The 15,643-nt window shown below is 43.8% G+C and overlaps 2 protein-coding genes across 2 annotated transcripts in view; one reads left to right on the forward strand and one right to left on the reverse strand.

Moving 5' to 3' along the window:
• Window positions 1-11,636, reverse strand: part of LOC129712345 (beta-secretase 1-like) — a 116,007-nt gene extending 104,371 nt beyond the window's left edge. The window contains 1 exon segment of the mRNA XM_055660698.1: window positions 10,951-11,636. Coding sequence (XP_055516673.1) covers window positions 10,951-11,205 — 255 coding nt within the window. The 5' untranslated portion in view covers window positions 11,206-11,636.
• A 1,632-nt stretch (window positions 11,637-13,268) lies between these two features.
• LOC129712346 (centrosomal protein of 164 kDa-like) overlaps window positions 13,269-15,643 on the forward strand; it is a 131,872-nt gene continuing 129,497 nt past the window's right edge. Inside the window, 1 exon segment of the mRNA XM_055660699.1 lies at window positions 13,269-13,476. The gene's annotated coding sequence lies outside the window, so the exon portion shown is untranslated.

The raw sequence follows: 15,643 nt of genomic DNA on the forward strand, positions 1-15,643 counted from the left end.
TGGGTTTTCTCCAGGTGTTCCGGCTTCCTCCCACACTTGAAGGACGTACAGGTTTGTTGGTTAGTCAGCTTTGGTAATAATTGTAACTTGTCCCTCATGTGTAGGATAGTTCTAGTATACGGGGAACGCTGGTCGGAGTGGACACGGTGGGCCTCAAGGACTGTTTTCGCACTGCATCGCGAAACTAAACTAAACTAAACAGTTGTAGAAGTAAAACCTGCACGACTGCAAACTAAGATTGACATGAGATTAGTCCAAAGTCCATTATGACACAGACATAATGAGTTGAATGGTTGCTGTCTAATTTTTAAATATCTGCAATACAGTAAAAGCATTTGATTAATGGCCAATGAACAAAAGCAACAGGTGGCAGAGAAATAGCCACGAAAACTGAAAATTAACTGGCTGCTTTGGAGGGGATTTGGAATTGGGAAAATGGAGATAAAAGTGTGCACCTCTGATTAAATATCTCACAAGCTATCTCGCGTGTCAGAAACCACTTTCACATTCTTTCTGCTCGAAGGATTTTTTTCATCCTACCTTGATGCTAATACACTCGAGGAAAAATAGACACTTAAGACATTACCAAAATCATTATTTTAAATTGCAGCATCAGCGATAATAGGGCGAAGAACATCACACTTGAAATATTCCACAGTTCAAAAACATTCTTCCTGTATAATGACGCAAAGCACAACTGAATCTTGCGGAGGCAAATACACTACTAGAAACCAAAATATACAAAGAGTTGAGGTGGGAAACAGAACATAGCTGTTTTGCATTTCCAGCCCTGCACCCACTGCTCTACATCATTCTTGCCTCTTGCACATTTGGGAATTTGCTTCACATCAGCAACTGAGTCTTCAATGCCCAAGCTCTGGAAGTGCCTCCCCGAACCACTTCTAATTCATCTTTGTGGATAATCCTGAAAACCTGCCAGTCCAAACGCATACATTCGCAGAATATAGACACAAAGTGCTGGAGTAACTCAGCAGGCTAGGCAGCATCACTGGAAAAAAAGGAATAGGTGATGTTTCATGTCGGAACCCTTCTTCAGGCTGCGAGTCTGAAGGGGAGAGAGAAACTAGAGGTATGAACTAGTTGCCTCATCTACCTCCTCTGGTACCCCATTCCATATACCCATTCCATTCGGCCGTTCGAGCCTGCACCACAATTCAATATGATCATGGCTGATCATCCAACTCAGTATCCTGTACCTGCCTTCTCTCCATACCCCCTGATCCCTTTAGCCACAAGGGTCACATCTAACTCCCTCTTAAATATAGCCAATGAACTGGCCTCAACTACCTTCTGTGGCAGAGAGTTCCAGAGATTTACCACTCTCTGTGTGAAAAATGTTTTTCTCATCTCGGTCCTAAAGGATTTCCCCTTTATCCTTAAACCTTATACATCTATATGATCACCCCACAGACTCCTGATCCCCAAGGAATAAAGTCCTAGCCTGCTCAACTTCAGGCCCTCAAGTCCTGGCAGCATCCTCGGAAATCTTCTCTGCACTCTTTCCAGCTTGGTTGCAATCACCTAATTGATCCATCTTGATTTCCCTCACAATTTATCCTATTAGCTTGCCAGCCTTGATATGTCTCACATTGTGAACCTTCCCTCAGGTACCTTAGTTTGTTATTTGGGGAATTGGGGGTGGTTCTGCAAAGAGCTGCCTGTGATCGAACACTATTATTTTTCTCTTGGCCTCAAGAAAAAGTTTGCAGTGCTCAAGCACTACCAACGTTTGCATTCAGTGCTGTACACGGTGGCCTTCCAGTAGCACATACTGTTCTGTTGTTTGAAGGATCACAGATAGATCTGAGCAATGAATATGTATTTGTTTTAAATGGGCTAACTCCTGGAAATGCAGCTAATTCGTTGGAATACTAACAATGGATAATGACTTTTATGTAGTGAAGTGCCAGCTAGCAGGTTGACTTCTGGAAATGCAGTACAACAGGATTAGATTGATTAGACGTGCTTGGTTATGCATTCCCCATGATTAATCCTCCAATGCATATGCAAGATAATGTCAATGGCATTGAGTATTCTGAACAAGCCACGATGTCCTTGATTCAGTCCCTGGCTGTCCTTGAGATTGCTCATCTCTCCCTCACAATTTCCTCAGGAGGTGGAGGGGAGGGAGGGGGAGAATATCCAGCAGGTTTTCCAAATCTTCTTGACAATAGACAATAGATAATAGGTGCAGGAGTAGGCCATTCGGCCCTTCGAGCCAGCACCGTCAGATGGAAATGCAAACTGGAAATGCAAACTGGAAATGCAAATTGGAAATGCAAATTGGAAATGCAAATTGGAAATGCAAATTGGAAAGTGAACGAGTGCAGTGTTGGGTGAGACGACCAAGTTCTCCCCCAGCTGAGTGGTCCATTGTTAGTATTCCAACGAATTAGCTGCACTTCCAGGAGTGCCTATTTAAAACAATATCTATACACACACACACACACACACACACACACACATTTATACATATATATGTACGTGTGTGTGTGTATGCACGTGTGTGTATATCACCAAACTACCGAGTGATCTTGTTTCCACCCACGTTCCAAAGTTGCGCTGGTAGGTTAACTGCAGCTTAGTATCCCTAAAGAAACAACCAAAGGGGAGTTGATGGAGGAGATGAGAAGTTGCAGGGCATCACAGAAATAGGGAGGAGGTGCAATTAATGGGACCGCTCTGCTGTGAGTCAGCATTAACTTGATGGGCTGATTGGCCTCCTTCTGTTACATAGCAAGGAACTTGAGAAGCATTCTTTGCGCTTGTCCACCTGGAAAAGTAGTACCAGCTGGCCAATGAGAAAAGGGTGCACAGTTGCTAGAACAAATGACAGGGTAATTAAGGTGCAGTATATTGCGTGATGCTCTATAACTTCAATGGTAACATCCAGTGGATCAGTGGTTAATATAGGACTGCAGTAAGAGATATAATGGGCAATGGTAATAGAACACAGGTAGCAGTGTTTTGAATGAGCTAAAATTTATGGAGGGAGATTGATGGGCATAGGAACTTTTAAATTGTTGCCTAGTGATCGGAGTACTGATGAAGATGAAATATAGTTGAGAAATCTTGGTGGCGGGAAGAGATGGGAGATTTATTTATAAGATAGCACCTGTTCAAATTTAAACATGCTGATATTTCACAATTGACAAATATTAATCAGAAAATTGGGAAGGATGTCATTTGGATTTTTAACGGAACACCTCTTTCCCAAAAGGTTACCTGATCAGTTCCTCAGCTGTATATTCTATCCTCACCACTTCACAGACTATTTGTGAGGTGTTGTGCCTGGCTGAATTGCATGCAGACTATGGTGGGAAATAGCACAAGAAGATACCCCACAACAGTGATGGTGTTTTAGCTGGACTTTAAGTTAATAAATGAACAATGGGCTGGCTACCTCCCTAATGAGCAGTGCTCCAGATCCAATTATTACCTGTACGCGAGGTTCAGATAACGGTCAAAATGAACCCACTGTGACTATTTCATCACCATGTCATCATTTGAAGGGCATTCCCACCTCCTCCAAATCTTAGTACACTTTTCTACACTTTTTCTGCAGAACCAAGGATTTTTATCCTCTTCATCCTAATACATTACTAACCCACCCCAAAGTAATCTTGCTGCCACATCATATTTTATTTGAGATTAACCTAACACATTTCTCCGACTGCTACAGTTGCAACTGGCACTCTTTAACCCATCTCCCCATTCCATCTAATGCTATCGGCTCGCCTTTATTGAATCTCTTTGCTACTCCATAAAACCCTCCATAAAGTCAGCACACATACCTCCCTGCATGTAGCTGCCACTTTTTCTACTGGAGAATTGCTCTCCTCCACACCCTCATTTTCTCATTCTTTCTTCACCCTGTATGGGTCCTCCTGCAGGCGAGAGAGAGAGATCCCAACCAATGCGAACCCAAGCAGGACTTGAAAATGCAGTTTATACAACAGGAAAATACAGGATTGTTTTTACCTGCAGCCGGGTTCTCATTGGAAGTGAACTGCAGAAAGAATGGCGTGACACCAACTGGTTTTGTCTTTAAATACGATGCACCAATTGTGCCTCCAAAATGCACTAATCTTTGATGATTGACATGTGCATGTTTGTGCAAACTTATGGGACTTCTTGAATCTGCACCCAATGAAAATGGACAAGACACTTCAAATCATTTCCTTAATTGGACTGAACAAGCCTCAAAACAATAGTTCACACATCGAGCATAGAACAGTACAGCCCAGCCACGGGCTATTCGTCCCACAATCTCTGTGCCAAATATGATGCCTATCTAAAGGCCTCTGAAATGCGACTTTCATATCTGCCACCACACTCCCCTTGGCAGAGTGTTCCAGGCACCCATTGTTCCCTCGTGTAAGAAAACATGAACTAGCCCATGCACATCTCCTTTAAACTGTGCCCCTCTCACCATAAAATTATGCCATCTAGAGTTTGACATTTCCACCCTGGGATAAAGATTTTGACTGAATACCCTATTTAAGCCTCTCATAATTTTATAGTGTAAGGACACTACCACGATGTACTGCTCTCTCCAGCCCCAATGCTACAAAATAAAACATGTTTAATACAATGACTGAATATACTTTTGTGTCTTTCAAGGTAACATTCAGTTATTGTCCTTTGGCAAAATAAGGACAAATATTAACACATTTGCAAATATTTCACAATTTTGTTCAAGGAATTTTAGGCAGCACAGTGGCACAGCTGGTATAGCTACTGCCTCACAGCGCCAAAGATGTGGTTTGATCCTGTGTGGAGTTTGGATGTTCTCCCTCCCTGTGACCATGTGGGTTTCCTACGGATACTCCAGTTTCCCCCCACATCCCAAAGACGTGGGGGTTTGCAGGTTGATTGGCCTTTGTAAATTGTCCCTGGTGTGTAAGGAGTGGATGAGAAAGTGGGATAACAGAGAACTAGTGTGAACGGGTGATCGATGGTCAACGTGTGGACTCGATGGGCAGAAGGGCCTGTTTCCATGCTGTACCTCTAAACTAAACTAAACAAACCATTCTTGGGTTAGTTCCAAATGAAGTCTGCAAAGGTCACTGACAAATTCAGAACCATTAGGTCAAACTCATGTTCACGGCAATCTAGATATCAAAATATTTTGACTACATTGACATTACAGCCAGCTTCATCAACGTTCAATTAAAGCCAAACTTTCAGCTGTTCTCATGTTTCCTGCTGCTTACCACCCTAAATAGGGCTTCTCTAAAGATCCCCTATTACGAATAGTAGGCTCCCCTTCTCTTCCTACATACAGCAGAGTGCAACAATGCAACTGAATGAACCCTCTCACCATTGCTGACATAATCACATACCTGCGACAAATTCTCCAGAGGCTCTGATGACGGATCTGCGAGATGTTTTATTTTGTGTCCGTGCCTAGCTGAGCTGGGCTCCAAGTAAAGCCAGGTTCAGGGTATGGGTATAACAAAAAAATCCCTCCTACAGCCTCCAATATCTAGAAATAAAATCCTACATGGAATATCACATCCTTCTTTTCCTCATGCATCACAAGCTGTACATGGAAGGGAATCCAATCCATTTGCTGTGGTTAAATCCATGAATCTATTGCTGATGGCATGTAATCATACAGGTCTTTTCAGATTTAGATTGCGAGGCTTATTTTGGAGATTTTAAACGGTTCTTGCAGGTAAAACAGTAACTTATTATGACGTGCTGCAATTTTCCATGTAATGCATTGTGGCATTACATACTACAGCCTTGCAGCTTCAGTGCTCTGAGTTCAATCTTGGTTCTTGATAGAGGTCACACGATTTCCCAGTGACCACATGGGTACACTGCAAATGCTCTGGTTTCCTCCCACACTTCAAAGACATGCTGGTTGGTAGGTTAATTGGTCACAGTAAATTAGCACAGTAGGAGATGAGGAGGATTTTTTTTCACCTGGGGGGGCGTGAATCTATGGAATTTGTTGCCACTGATGGCTGTGGAGGCCAAGTCATTGGGTATTTTTAAAGCAGAGATTGATAGGCTCGTGAATAGTAAGGGTGTCAGGGATTATGGGGTGAAGACAGGAGTTGAGGGCAAAAAAGATCATCCATGATTGAATGGCTGAGCAGTCTCAATGGGCTGAATGGCGTCATTCTGCTCCCATGTCATATGAATGTGACATTCTGTCTGCTTCAACTTCCCAGCTCTGGAATTTCAAGAGAGGTTTAAATGCTATTTAGGTTCTGCCGCTGTTGCCCTTTCAGCCAAACGCTCCCTCCGGATGTAAACAAATTCTCATCGTTCCCTCTATAATTCTTCTGACAAATAATTTAACTCTTTGCCCCCTGGTTATTGATCTTTAGTTAAAGGGAAGTGGACCCTCCCTATCCACTTTGCCTTGGTAATGCATAATTTTATACACCTCAATTAAATCTCCCCACAGGCAGTATAAACAATCCTTGTTTTCTCCTGAGTTAAAGATATCATCATTGTCATCATTCTTGTAAATCATTACTGCATGCTCCGTTCTAAATCACATCCCTTCCTGCAATGTGAGGACCAGAAAAAAGCACAATTTACTTGCTGTGCTCTCTCCGCTGTTTGTCACAGTTCTACAAAGACCTCTCTGCTCCCATATTCACTGCTAAGGGTAATCAAAGACAAGTATCCCGGAAATGCCATAACTACTCGTAAAACTGTTCTGGAACTCTGCTGTCAGGCAGCATCGGAGGAGGGAAATGGACATGTGACGCTGCAAGTCAGGATCCTTCTTCAGGCGTCTCCATCTTCCGACACTGCCTGACCCGCTGAGTTCATCCAGCAATTTGATGTTTCCTCAAGATTCCAATGTCTGAAGTTTTTTGGGTCTGCCTCATCTAGTCCTGTAACTTTCAAATATTGGTGGCCACTCATTCTAAGATCCCTTTGTTCCTTCATAATGCTCCTTATTCTATTATTTATTTCTATTGCCACACCTCTCAGTCTCCTATTATTTATGATGTGCTTAAGGGCCTGTCCCACTTTCCCGAGTTACTCACGAATTCTCCCGAGTTTTCCCCTTGATTCAAACTTGGAGAATGTCTGTAGCGAGTCCGAAGATATATCGTAGCGGCTCGATATGCCAGCTGTAGGTACCTGGGGCATCAGGTAAGTCGGGACTTTTTTTTCCAGCATGTTGAAATAAGTCCATGAGTAAAAAAAATAGCCCAGAGTACCTACGGCCGGCATCTCCGAGTTTGAATCAAGAGGAAAACTCGGGAGAATTTGTGAGTACCTCGGGAAAGTGGGACAGGCCTTTTACTTACCTCACTCTGCCAGACTGAATTCCATTTGTCACTTTTCTAGGTGTAATTGTAATATAGCAGATGGGTCTAAGCTATATCCGGGACATCTTGCACATTCTCCACCCACTTCAATAACTTCCAATTACCTTTACATGAAAAGCTGGAGTAACTCAGCGGGACTGGCGGCATCTCTGGAGAGATGGAAGATATGCTACCTGTCCCCGCTGAGTTACTCCAGCTTTGTGTGTCCATCTTTAGTTTAAACCAGCTTCTGCTGTTCTTTCCTACATACCTCACCTTTACCATGGACACCCACTCCCTTTACACTTCCGTTCCTCATTAGGAAGGCCCCCTCACTTCAAAGGTGAGACCTAATTGGATCTGCATCTCTTCCACCTGGCAGGACTTGTCCTTGCTCCCAACAACTTTTTTTTCATCCCTCTACTTCAAAGGTGCAGTCTTGAACTTGCATGGGCCCCGGCTTTGCCTGTCCTTTCATTGGGTACATTAGCTATGCCGAACACCCCTTGTTCCAAACATAACCTGGCACCACTCCGCAACTCTTTCTCCAGCTGCATTGACCAACTCCAACTGCATTGTGGATGCCTCCTGTATCTGTGCAGAATCTATCAATTTCACCACCAACTTGGGTGTCAGAGGTTATGGGGAGAAAGCAGGGGAATGGGGATAGGAGGGAGAGATATATCAGCCATGATTGAATGGCAGAGTAGACATGATGGGCCGAATGGCCTAATTCTACTATTATTTATGATCCTATGAACTTCCACCCTGCCCTTGAATTAATCTGACCCATCTCTGATACTTTTCTCTCCTTTCTTAATCTCTGTCTCCTACTCAGAGGACAGACTATCATAAGACATTTATTGCAAAATTATTGACTCCCACAGCTATCTCGACAACCTCCCACCATGTCGCTTACAAGAACTAAGGATGCCATTCCTTTCTTGCAGTTTCTCCAACCCTGTTGTAACTGCTCTCAAGATAAGTCCTCTCTGGGCCATCTGAGATGTCCTCTTTCCTCAGGAAATGTTGTTTCCTTCCCGCTGTTGTACATGGTTTCATTTCTACGGCATCCGTTTCTCCTCTGTTCCCTGCAATTCTATTCTTGCTCCTCTCCCATCCCAGATAGAACTAGGATAGGGTTCTCCTCGTCCTTACCTTTCAGCCCACCACATTATTCTCTGACATTACTGACAATTTCAACACAACCCCACCACCAGCTCTTGTTCCACTCTTTCCCCTAACCTATTGCTATCAGCTATTTACACCTCTAAGGTAAACACAAAATGATGGGTAACTCAGCAGGACAGGCAGCATCTCTGGAGAGAAGGAATGGGTGACATTTCGGGTCTTCGACTCTTCTTCAGACTGATGTCAGGGGAGTGGGCAGTACAGGGATAGAATATAGTCGCAGACAGTAAGACTGGTGGGAGAACTGGGAAGGGGAGGGGATGGAGAGAGAGGGAAACCAAGGGCTACTTGAAGTTAGAGAAGTCAATGTTCATACCACTGGGGTGGAAGCAACCCAAGCAAAATATGAGGTGCCGTTCCTCCAATTTGCACTGGGCCTCACTCTGACAATGGAGGAGGCCCAGGACAGAAACTAAGTTTGGGAATGGGAGGGGGAGTTAAAGTGCTGAGCAACTGGGAAATCATGTAGGTTAAGGCAAGACAATCTGAGTGGAGGTGTTCAGCGACACGATTGCCGAGGCTGCGCTTGGTCTCGCCAATATACAGGAGTTGACACCTGGAACAGCGGATACAGTAGATGAGGTTGGAAGAGGTGCAAGTGAATTTCCTGGGCCTCCTCCATGCAGCGTGAAGATGAGTTGTTTATAGAAATCCCATTATCCGTCAAAGGGATTTACAGAAGTCGCTGCGTCAAAAAGGCAGATAATATCACCAAAGACCAATGCCAGCCTGGCTTCAATATCATCTTCTCATCTCATTGCAACCAAATGGAAAGAAGGTATGGGGGGGACCTGACAAGCATGACCTCCAAGTTTAACAACAGTTTCTACCCCCAACTATCAGACTCTTGAATATTGTACAATACTAACTAGAACTCTTTCTCAACAACAGTAATATACTGTGGATGTATGGAAAGGAACTGCAAATGCTGGTTTATACCGATAATTCTCATCCTTTTCCCCCAGAAATGCTGCCGGACCTGCCAAGTTACACCAGCTTATTGTGTCTACCTTCCATAATACATGGTGGACTTTGTTTCGGTTGCACCGCCTACTTCAGTTTTGCATTATGATGGTCTGGTTACCTGGTATTACTGATTATTAATTTAGTGTTTTATCGATTACTGTATATTCACTTTGAGTGTTATTGCATTAATGGAAGCGTAAAGCTGCAGCAAGTAAGAATTTCATTGTTCTGTTGCCGGTAGCTATGACAGTTAAACATTCTTGACCCATGAAAGATTTCCACTTCTCCAAATTGGATGAGATCAAGAAGGTACAATTCAGGCATTACATCGACAGAGAAATAGACTGTGTGTTTAAAACAGACATGGGCACAGTTACAAGCCCTATAAAGGAATTGCAACCAATACATTAAAGTATGGGATCTGATAATTTATGAAATACATTGTTCCTCAAAAAAATGAAGACTGTAAAATAAACTCTGTGTTGGTGTAATTTGGAGGATGACAAGTTATCACGGTGAAACTATTAAATGAAATTTATAATAAGACAGCACAAACCAGTTGTGAATTGAGACAAAACATTCCTCAAATGGGAAACTAGACATTGAAATAAACTGTGACAGAATAACAGCCAATCTGAACCTGCTTCCAAGCTCCAGCAGAAATGACTGAATAGCAATCAGTAACAGGAATGCTGGCTTGTTTCTTTAATCTCTTTCTCAATAGAGCAGCCCTGAGGCCTAAAATCGGACCCTAGGATTGATATCAGACAGCCCTCTGCAGATAAACATCAACTCTGCTGGGGGTTTTTTTGTGTACATTTTACTTTTTGAATTGCACTGATCTAGACATATCATTTATTTTGATTTTATATTAATTTACAAAGATTGTAACTACAGATTTTTTTTCCAGTAATAGAAGTTATATGCACATTAGCATATTGCTGGTTCAATACAAACATTGATTTTGGGGCAGTACAGTGGTGTAATTATTCCCAGATCTATTTGTCAATTTTATGCTAGTTTCAGAAAAGAAGCATTTCTGCACAAGGGAGGCACTGACGCGAATAAGTATTTTCTAAAAGCTTTTTCTCCAAGAATATGTTTAGGAAAGGAAAGGTGTTGTGTATCACATTTGTCACACTACAAGAAACGCAACGATGCGTTCAGATGAGATTTATGTCAATGTACCGTAGAAAATGATTGGACTTACACTCTCATTTATGCCACAAGCAGGTGGGAAGCATATGTACTACTGTCAAAACAAAAAGGTACGATTCTGTATAATTTACAAAAGATGGAAAGGAAAGGTATCGCCCGAGAACACAAATCATTTACCATAGGAATAGTAACTCACATTAAATATATCCAGCATAATTACTATACTATGATAGCTTGTTATTGTCATTATTATTAGACACATTTAATGCGGAGAACACAACAAATGCCATTATTGATCATCAAACATTACCAAAAGCCCCAATCATACCTTCTGAGGAGGTGTTCCTATTGTCATCTCCACATAATACCCCTGCCCGGATTTCCCTCTGAGGTTATCAACCATTTCCATAAAATTGATACTTTGTCTCCGATCAGTTCCATCAGCAGCTCTGGGCATCCTGCCGGAGGTCCCGATGTCGTTTTTCAGGGGGACTTTGGTCCCAGACGGCTCTCCATTGCAAAGCAGCCATACAGTCAAAGAGCAAGCCAGCAGCGCAAAACGAGAAACGGGACAAAATTTCATTTCGACCACACTTTCTCTGCCTCGCTCTCTTCTCTTCTCTTTAAAGAAAGGCAAGTGCAAATGCACGGCAGCTGCCTCCAAAAAAATATTTATTCAATCCCCTCTCGACCTACATTGAGAGATTTAGAAGAAAGCCAAACGCGCGGCGTCGGAAGCTTCATTGATGGATTTATTTTGAGTGAAAGGAAAAGGCATTCTTGAAAAAAATGGCAAAGAGTAAAACCTAGTTACTCTTTTGCGTTTAAGGATCTCCGCGAAGAGTCGGGTAAACCGCAGCAAATGCCATTATTTTGCATTGTTCTGTTTTTTCAGGTGGTGGTTCAGAGTTTGACAGAAATAAACGGGGATGGGTTGAGAACAGCAAGAGCGGAGCTTGAACAGTCTTCCCTACTTCAGCGGAAGAACTAGTGTGGATGCAATTAGATGCAGGAATGACACTGGGAAATGAAGGAGGAGCGATGCTCATCAAGCTCCCTGGGTGTTGTAGTTTTGCATTTTAGACGCTCCAACGTTGGAGTCGCTTCTGTGGGAGCCAGTGCCTCCTCCTGGTTTTCACCACTCCTTGCACTCCAGCCAAATGCAAATGATTCAGTCTACAACTGCATTGTAGGGTGCAAGCTGATAAAGCCTCTGCAACTAAATGTTTTGAAAACTCCTTTTTGCATTCTGAAAGGTTTGCAGCCAGGATGTTTCTGGGCTCACCCACTTAAATGCCTTTCTATCTGTAGATAGACACAAAATCCTGGAGTAACTCAGTGGGACAAGGCAGCATTTCTGGAGGGTCGAATCCGTTCTTCAGACTGAGTCAGGGGGAAAATAAACTAGATACCGAAGGGTAAAATGTGAAAATGACAGATCAAAGCAGACGGTGATCAAGGAAATGTAGAATGGTTCACTGTTAGCTAAGGGGGAGATGATAACAAGGTATAAGAGAGTGAAGAGTGTTTTATTGCCATATGTCCCAGATAGAACAATGAAATTCGTACTTGCAGCAGCACAATATAATACTAAACATAGTACACTGTAACCAATATAATATAATAAATTAGAAAAAAAGTTCAATGTATTATATACATACATTTAAAAAAAAAGCAAACTATATTCAATTCAAACAAAAGTATTCAATTCAATTCATAAGGTCATAAGTGATAGGAGCAGAAATAGGTCATTCGGCCCATCAAGTTTACTCCACCATTCAATTCAATCATGACTGATCTATCTCTCCCTCCCAACCCCATTCTCCTGCCTTCTCCTCATAACCCCTGCCTCCAGTACTAATCAAGAAAACCAATTCAATTCAATTATAGTGCAAAAAGACAAATCTATGTAGTTCAGTTTATTTGGAGGTTGCGGTGTTTAATAGCCTGATGGCTGCAGGGACGAAACTGTTCTTGAACCTGGATGTTACAGTTTTCAGGCTCCTATATCTTCTTCCCGATGGCAGGGGTAAAATGAGTGTGTGGCCAGGGTGGTGTGTGTCTCTGGTGATGCTAGCTGCCTTTTTGAGGCAGCGATTCCTGTAAATCCCTTTGATGGTGGGGATGTCAGAACCCATGATGGGCACAAAAGACTTAAGTAATTCAGTGGGACAGGCAGAACCCATGATGGACCAGGCAGTGTTCACAACTTTTTTACAGCTTTCTTCACTCCTGGGCATTCAAGTTGCCAAATCAGGCCGGGATGCAACCAGTTATACTCTGTCTCTGCTGTAAAATTAATCGGGAGGACAGTGAAAATAGCCAGAGAACTACGGTGTGGGGAAGGGACGGAGAGAAAGGGTTACTTGAAGCTAGAAAAATGGAACTTCATCCCACTGGGGTGTTAGCTGCTTTTCAATCCAATCCATCCCATCCCAAGTTATTTCCAACCAGAAAACTACAACTCCCAGCGGCCTCCATCGCGCTTGCGCAGTGGCCTTCATGACGCCAAGGGCCGGAAGTGGGGGGGGGGGGCGGGCACACCGCGAACTTTATTGACAGTTGTGTGGGCCATACAGGGTGCGGAGTGGAGGTAACTGACAGGAGGTTTGTCCAATGGACGCAGAAGGCGGAGTAGGGGGCGGGCGTTTGAGCTGCGGCACCGGAAGTAGATGTGTGCAGTTGTTGTTGTTGTATATTCCACAGTTATCCCGTTAGGGAGTTACCGGCGGCGGAGCGGGAGCGGGAGCGGGAGCGGGGCTGGCGTTGCCCGGCCTGGTCTGGCCGCGGTCCCCAGGGTGATGGAGCCCGGCCACCGCGTATTGTAGACACCTCTCGCCGGCCCGTGCCTCAGGTAAGCGGCGCACGGTTGCTATGTTACCGCCGGCGGTTGGAGCTCCATCACCCCACAGCCCGGAGCCCCTTTCCCGGCTCATCCCCCCCCCCCCAGACCATCACTCCCTCAGAGTCAGAAGCCCCCAACTCACCCATCTGCAGCTGACACCCCCACCCTCCACTTTCCGACCATCCTCTGGAGCTCTTTCTCTACATCTGCAGCTGACAGCTCCCCCTCCAACACAGAACCCACAGAAGCATCCCTTACACACTGGTTAACTCCCTTCCCAATCCACACGCACACACGCACACACACACACACACACACACACACACCAGAAGTAACAATATTCCCCCACCCCTGTGATACATAGAAACATAGAAATTAGGTGCAGCTACTAGGCTTTTCGGCCCTGTCGAGCCTGCACCCGCCCCTGATATGATCATGGCTTTCATCCAACTCGTTGCCTATTTCCTTCGCTCCATAGATGCTGCTTCTCCCCATGACCCTCTGCTTTTCCCCTTGGCCATCCCTTACACCACATCTAACTCCCTCTTAAATATCCCAATGAACTGGCCTCAACCCCCCTCTGTGGCAGAGACACACAGAGTTTCACCCCTCTCCCTGTGTGAAAAAAGTTCTCACACTCATCTCACACACACACACACACACACCACACACACCTTAAGCTGTGACCCCTGTGATCTACCATACCTGTGATCTGTGATCTACCATACCACACCTGTGACTTTTTCAGACCAATTTCCCCTCTGCCCCCATATATGTGGCTTAACAAATCGTGTGGTTTAACAGATCATGACTTAATCCACAGTTGAACCTTCGACATCCAATGACAAATCCGCCCATATTTATTTTACTGTATGGCTAAATCTATAGTAATCTCATTTCAAGCTCCATTTCTTAACACCTTGCAGCTAAATTGCCCAAAATGTAACTTTGTGCAGCTACACCTCTGCTCACCTAAATCCAACGGCTGATCCCGATGTCCTAATCTACATCAATGAGATCTCCAGCAGTTTAACATCCCAAAGTTAAGCTACCAACAACTAATGGCTGATTTCCCCTGTCCCAGGATCTAACTTCGAACCCCATCGAAAAGCTTTACACCCCAGAATGTAACATCCAGCTGCAAAGCCTCCCTGACTTTGAAAATCTCAGCTCCCCCAAAGCTAAACAACATCCAAAAGGCAAATCTCCAAAACGCACACAATTCTCACCCCTGTTCCTAAAGTCTTCAATGTCAAACCTTCCCACATCTCACCTCACTTCCACAGCCATCAATTCTCCATCCGACCACCCCATCTGACCATTTCATTTGCAAACTCTGTTCCTTGGCAATACATCTTCCATTTCTATGACACTGAAATGGCATCCATGTGCTCTGCCCCATAATGTACTCGACACATTTTCCTGCGAACTTGAACACCGCCGTGCCCCATGTCCATTTCTCCGTCCATGTTACTTGCTCATTCTCCACTTTCACCGTCACTTGGCCAACCTTTCTTAGTCTCACTCCTATTCCAAGCCCTTTAGACCCTTTGTGGAAAGAAGGAACTGCAGATGCTAGTTTACAAAAAAAAAAAGAAACAAAGTGCAGGAGTATTTCAGCAGGTCAGCCAGCATCCCTAGAGAGCCTAGATAGGTGCTGTTTAGGGTCAGGACTCTTCAGATTGGTGGTGGGGTGGGGGGTAATGGAAGCTGAGGCGGCAGGACAAGGCCCAGCAGATAATAGGCGAGGGCCCCTTTGATGCCCTCGTCTCCTGCCCTTCTCTTTGTTTCATCCCACTAATCAAGTCCCTGTTTTGTCACAATTTGTTCCCATTCGTTTTCTCCTTCTGCAGCACAATCATCATTATCTTCCTTGGGCATTCTCTATTTTTGAAATATTGTGCTAGTTGTAGTTCATCTGAATGATTCATAAAAAGCAGACTTAATAGGTTGCTTTCATCTTTAAGCATTTGTTTTTAATTGAGTACTCCTCAAATCTCTGTATTTATTCAGACAGTTGAATGCACAGCCAAACATTTTATGGTTGATCTCCAAGTTGATGAGCATTTCCATATTATAATTGCCTTTGAAATGTCGTTGCTGATAATTTGACAGTTTTCCCATGCAAACTAATTGGATAATGTTGTCAAATGACACTGGAAATGGTGCTGGGCAG

The sequence above is a fragment of the Leucoraja erinacea genome, chromosome 32 (genome assembly GCF_028641065.1).
Source record: "Leucoraja erinacea ecotype New England chromosome 32, Leri_hhj_1, whole genome shotgun sequence".
Taxonomy (NCBI): domain Eukaryota; kingdom Metazoa; phylum Chordata; class Chondrichthyes; order Rajiformes; family Rajidae; genus Leucoraja; species Leucoraja erinaceus.